Source organism: Oncorhynchus gorbuscha, linkage group LG01, assembly GCF_021184085.1.
Source record: "Oncorhynchus gorbuscha isolate QuinsamMale2020 ecotype Even-year linkage group LG01, OgorEven_v1.0, whole genome shotgun sequence".
NCBI classification, from domain to species: Eukaryota; Metazoa; Chordata; class Actinopteri; order Salmoniformes; family Salmonidae; genus Oncorhynchus; species Oncorhynchus gorbuscha.
The window spans coordinates 99,107,963-99,114,308 of record NC_060173.1 but is presented as its reverse complement, the minus strand read 5'-3'; the positions used below and the strand labels follow the sequence as shown (position 1 = coordinate 99,114,308).

Sequence of the window (6,346 nt, the reverse complement as noted above, 5' to 3'; positions counted from 1 at the left end):
ATCTGAAACCTACAATCCTAGAAGTTGTTTGTGCGACTTCAAAATGAGGGGAGTTGTACAAAACAAATTCAATGGCAATTGGGTCATCTAACAAATCTAATCTGAGTATCACAGTTGATAACGTCACGTTGGCTGGCCCTAGAACAACTAATTGGTTTCTGGGACGAATTAGATAGGTCAGAATGTGCTTGCATTCTACAAATCATTGGGGGAGGCAAGCGATGTTGATTGTTAGCCAGGCAACCCCCCCATCCATAAAGTCTTATTCATTATGATCTAAAAGGAAAAGCTGATCCTAGATCAGCACTACTACTCCGAGATGCTTTATAAATACAAACCCAGATATCTGGTGAGAGTTAAAGCAAGAAAAAGGTGGAAGAACCATGATTAAAGTCGATTAGAAAATGAAAACAGAGAAATAATTATAATGTAAGAGTTATTACTATGCAACCAAATTCTTTTTCATTATATCTTTGTAGCTTACATTCCTTAATTTACAATCTAATAAACCCCATGAGTGCTTTTCCCCCCGTAACCCAATTACATATGGGGAAGTGCTTCTCATACAGATATCCCCCCCTATTTTAATGATTACCAAAATTGACCATTTTAATCTAACAGAAAAGTATATATATATATATATATATATATATATATATATATATATATATATATATATATATATATATATTATATATATTTTCTTTTTTAAAATCACAAATGCTTTGAGCAACAGCCACCTTTGCAGTGAAACCTATTTTGGCAGAACAGAGGATGGGTATATGAAAGTGCCTTCCAAAATTATCGCAGAAATAAATAAAAATATCCTCAACCAAACGTTTGACTCCTTGTTGTAGCATCAGGGGAAGAGTTCAATTGAGACCTCGTCTCAAGGGAGAATTCAGAGAAGTCTGTTCCATGACTTCGCAGACTGACTTGTCCATTGGCAATAGTAAATTGGGAGGTGATTCCAGAACGTGACGAGGCCTGGAACTGTGACCGGAAGTTCTGATCGAAGGTGCTGATTTGAAAAGTCTGATGCAACCCTTGAGCATCAGTCTTTTTCGAGGATGCAACTTCCTCCAGAAAGTCTTCGGTTGGCGACACAGCTGAGGGGGTCGTTTCGTCCCCTGAAAATGAGAAAGAGTGCTGGGAATCCCCTACAAGTAGTCCAAAATGGGGTTTCTCCAAGGTAGAGCGTAGTGGAGAGTTCATCCCTGACCTACCAGTGGTAAACCTGCTGGGGGAAGGGTTCTGTTTCTCTGTGGAGAAAAGAGGCTGGTTGGAGAGACTGGGGCTCTCGGTGACAAACGTAAGACTCTGGCTGCTCAAGTAGCTATCGTTCTGGCTGGTCCTCTCCAGTGCTTGCTGAAGGAACTTTGAGTACTCATGCAGGAGGCTAGACTTCTCTGCTGGTGGGGCTTGAGGGTTACCTCCCAGGCTCTCTACCGGGCTGGCCTCAGACACATCTGAGGAGTTGATGGAGATGCTGGAGGTCACCTCCGTGTCAGCCACACTGAAAGAGATATCAGGTTGCCCATTGGCCTTGTTTGAGTAGTGGTCCAGGAGAGTCTGGAGAACCTCATCCGGGAGAACATTCTTGTCGTGGTTGGACTTGATCTCGACGCTCAACGGCTGGGGTTCCAAGATGGTGGCGGGAACAGTTTCGTCGATGACATTGGCCACTGCGGCTTGTCTAATGGAAGGCTGGGACGTGATGCTGCTTACATTCAGGGCATAATTGCGGTTGTTGGACAAAGTGGCCTGCTGGAGATACCTCTTCTTCTTCAGGAACTGCACTGCATCATCGTAGTTTGTGCTGCTGGATGCTGGTTTCGTCTGCCCTCCTTGGAGAGCATCTACTGGCTCCAGGTCAGAATTGGTCACATCCACATCCAGAAGACCTTGTTTGTCCACGATCTCAAACGTGTACCTGGTGATTTTGCCATCTTCAAAAGAGGACAAAGGGGACAGACTCACAGGTGGTTCGGGTTCAGTTGGTTGCTTCAAACTCCTCTTGGGGACCTTCTTAAGGACCAGCTTGGGAGGATGAATCTCCTCAGAGGAGAGATTCTCCCCACCCAGCCCCAAATGCTGCTCGCGGGACGAGTCTGGAAGCTCCACAGAATAATCTGCCACCACATACTCATCTTTGACCGCCTTGGAGGTAACTGCATAGAGAGGTAGACATTCGATTTTGTTCGGTCTTTGCTCCACCTCCTTAGCCATGGTGCCAAGAGAAGCGACTGTGGCAATGTCTTCAGTGACAGCAGCTGAGCATTGAGACTTGTCTGAAGTCTTCAAGCGTTTTTTCTTGGGCAGCGAGCACTCTTTGGCAGAGAAGGAAAAGCCCAGAGAATCTGTGTTGCGCAGGAGTCCTCCATCTTTCCCCGCTGCTGCAGCCTTGTGGGCTTTCCTCTCCTTCATCTCATGGCACATGCGCCTGTGCTTTAGAACCCGGTCAGTTCTGGAGAAGTACTGTGGAAAACAAACCGAATGGGTTTGTGGCATACATGGATAGTAGTAGAATAAACGTTTTTAAAGAAACGTCTGCATGCTATATAAACCAGTTTTAAACTAGTGCCATCTTGGTAACTCCTAAGGTCATTGTCTATCATGGAAAACCATAGGAGTTGGCTATACAGCACAAACAGATATGGGACCAGGCCATTAAGATGTGCTTTGATAACATAAATAACCAACCTGGTGGCAGTAGTCACATTGATAGGGCTTCTCTCCACTGTGGGTCCTTCTGTGCCTCTCCATGTGGTATTTCTGAATGAACCTCATGCCACACTCCTCACAGCGGAAGGGCTTCTCACCTGACAAAGTCAAAGGGACAGCTCATTCTGTGGGCTAGTAACATCAACATTCAACAGGTGGGATCTTTGACTAACCATTGGCTAACATAGTTAAATCATAGCTTCGTGGGGCATTCTCTTACCAGTGTGGATTTTCTCATGTCTCTGGAGAAGGTACTTCTGTATGAAGCGCATATCACACTGGCTGCACTGAAATGGCTTCTCACCTGAAACCAAACAAGTTGGTCAGTTAAACCATATTTTTCTTGCTTATATTCAATGGGAAATTGTGTTAGTTACAATTTCTGCATAATAAGTAGGCTTACAGCATAGGGCCTAGATCATAGTTTTGTTAATTTAATGTAAAGCAAGAGGCTTGACTGTCATAAGACATACCAGTGTGGATGAATACATGTCTTTGTAGATGGTAGTTGGTTCGGAAGGCTGCGTTGCAGTGCACACACACATGACACTTTGGACTCTGGAGACCCAATGACCCATCCTCATTGATGGTGAGAATCTAAACAAAGATACATGGAAAGACAAGGACAGGAAATGTGTCAATTCACAATTTATTTACAACTGAAGCTGGGTGAGCCTTCACAAAATAATAATGGTTTTCATGTTGCTAGTTTTGGCAACAGAATTTGTCAAGTCCTAAAATAAATATGTAATCTGCACAGACCATGTGGTTATAACCTGATTTAAATGCAAAATGTATTATACATTTGCACCTTGGCAGGAGAGCGCTGCTTTCGCTTCTTCTTCTTGTGACACTCTGTGAGATCTCTGGGCTTTCTTTCTTTCTTCCCCAGCATTAGTTGATCAGAAGTCAGCTTCAACTCTTGTTTGATGCTTACCTACAAAACATTGTTTCATGTTTGAATTTCACTGCTTAAAATCAGAATGATTCTTCGATCAATGGGTGAATCTCAAAAGTCTTCCAAATGAAGACCGGGAGAAGAGAGGAAGTAAGGAATGAGGAAAGTCTTGAGATTCACCCAGTGTCACGATTTACAGCATGTATGGCAAGAAGACTGGCAATAAGAATGTATGCATGACATGGACTCACAGGCAGCTTGTGTGAGAGTCTCTGATTCATTCCCCATTCCCTGCCATTCACAGTCTCCTCATGTACCACCATCTCATCAGTTGGGATCAGGTCATGGGACACCATTGAAACCCCTGTCAGGTCATCATCATCCTCTTCATCATCGTCTGCTAACAGGGGGTGGTGATCTAACCCCCGCTCGCCCAGGGTCATGACGACTGGACCTCCACCCCCTAAACCCACACTCTCATCCACTCCCCCACCACACTTCAGCAGCATCCCCTCCAGCTTGTCATCAATGTTCATCTTAAGTTAGAGGGACCTACGTGTCTGTGGGGTCAAATGAGGACAGAAGTATTAGCTAGCTAACGAGTTACTGTAACTTAGTTAAAGACAACGAAAACATTTAGCTACATTTAAGAGGGGTCATCATTGAGTAATCTCGGGTTTAGCTGACAGTTACCTAGCTGAATAACTAACAAACAAAACCTTGTTTGTCAGCCAACTGAATAATTACTGTAGCCATCAACAATCCCGTTAAATCAAAAGAACACAGCGAGCGTTAGCCTACTAACGTTAGCTAGTTTTAGTACTACGGCTATTGTACATAGTAGTAGCTAGGCTAACAACATAATATGTCGCTATAAAATAAATTGAGCGGTCAACTAGCTAACTAGCTAGCTAAATTAACTACATTTAGACGTTAGATGTTAAGATGATTTGTAGCTTTAGCTAGCTAAACAACTGTACCTAAACAAGCAACACAACTAGCCAGCTAACGTTAGATAGCTATCAGTGTTGACAGGCAACGTTAGCTAACTAGCAGTAGCCTGTTAGCTAGCTTGCTAACTTGGTTAGCTGTGAATAGCAAACGTTAGCTAGCGAGGCCTGATCAGAAACAACAACCCAGAAGATCTGGTAAGAACTCAAGTCAAGATTTAGGTTAGCTTCACTCAAGTGAAATCGAGAAGTAGCTAATGCACGGCAGAAAACTGTTCACAACTAGCTCGCTGTCTAGATAACGTTTCTAACCAAATATATGTATTACTAACGTTAGCATTAGCTAAGATAGCTAACGTAACGTATTTAGACTGCTTACCTACTTTGGAGTCTAATAAGGTCGTTTAGCAGTCATGGTTAATCTGCAAAAGTGTATCCGCTGTGTGATATATGCCGCGAGAGAAAGAAACGTCACCGCATTTGGCCCAACTGCAGTGCATGGGGAATGTACGTTTATACTATCTAGTTTGCGTTGTGATGTCGTTTACCTGTAGCAAACATTTTGTAAGTAAACCAAGATAGACCACAACGTGTCGATTCCAATGGGAACAAATGAGTCATAGTGGGCAGAACAAGCAAAGAAGATGGGCAGAGCCAAGCTTGAGCTAGCGAGATCCTATTGGCGTGTTCTAGCACAAATCTGCATATGTCCATTAGGGAACGCCTACAGTGCGCGAGTGCAATAACTCAATTGGTCTTCTAAACCTTCTAAACAACGTGATTTTAAAAATCGTTTGCAAATGGCAAAGTCTACAAATCTTAGTCCACTCTTTTCATAACATAAATTCGTTTGGGGAACAGAACACTGTGGGCTTTGTCAATGACAAAATTTGAAGAATGTCGCCCAAAATCCATCTCGTTCCATTTTCTCTCACTACCCGCCTTCAGGTTTTCGCTTACTACCATATTTAGTAGTGAGTGGAAATGCCAAGCGGATGCTTTCACATTTATACATCCAGTGAAATATCTGTCTCATTTTTCTATCTGTGCCTGTAGTGACTCGTGGAGCAAGCACTTACAGTGTGTGTTCAGCAGACCTTTTCTACATATCTTTAGCGCGCTCGCACGCAGAACTAGAATATGACTACGCTTGTTCCCAAAACACGATGTTTAATGCATTCAAGAAACATAATACTGTTTGACAGATAGTCATATCAAAACTTCCTTATTAACAAAAAATAAAACAAAGATTTGTTAAAGAACTTACTATTAAATCAATTAACTAGTACACCAATTAACTTATAGCTACTACATTAATCTGATTAGAGCACAACTGTATCACATAAATCGCAGGGGCCTAAAAAAAACGGGGCCTAAAAATGTAAATTGATTCTAGTGCATTATTACCAAAACACTATTTTAAGTTAACAACAGATGGCAGCATTCACTGAACATTTTTATTTTATTTTATTTCACCTTTATTTAACCAGGTAGGCTAGTTGAGAACAGGTTCTCATTTGCAACTGCGACCTGACCAAGATAAAGCATAGCAGTGTGAACAGACAACACAGAGTTACACGTGGAGTAAACAATTAACAAGTCAATAACACAGTAGAGAAAAAAAGGGGAGCCCATATACAATGTGTGCAAAAGGCATGAGGAGGTAGGCAAATAATTACAATATTGCAGATTAACACTGGAGTGATAAATGATCAGATGATCATGTACAGGTAGAGATATTGGTGTGCAAAAGAGCAGAAAAGTAAATAAATAA

General features: G+C 42.3%; 1 protein-coding gene across 2 annotated transcripts; it reads right to left on the bottom strand.

Moving 5' to 3' along the window:
* Window positions 1–683: 683 nt before the first annotated feature.
* LOC124028278 (zinc finger protein 148-like) lies at window positions 684–5,156 on the bottom strand. 2 transcript variants are annotated; one of them, XM_046340415.1, is made up of 7 exons: window positions 4,952–5,156; window positions 3,874–4,182; window positions 3,536–3,661; window positions 3,198–3,321; window positions 2,945–3,028; window positions 2,704–2,822; window positions 684–2,478 (listed from the first exon to the last, which is right to left on the bottom strand). In XM_046340415.1, exons 2-7 carry the CDS (start codon window positions 4,156–4,158, stop codon window positions 829–831), a joined length of 2,388 nt encoding a protein of 795 aa, XP_046196371.1. In that variant the 5' UTR covers window positions 4,159–4,182; window positions 4,952–5,156; the 3' UTR covers window positions 684–828. The 2 variants fall into 2 exon arrangements, with proteins under 2 accessions (XP_046196371.1, XP_046196412.1); XM_046340456.1 differs by having other exon boundaries at window positions 4,956–5,156.
* Between the last annotated feature and the right edge of the window lie 1,190 nt (window positions 5,157–6,346).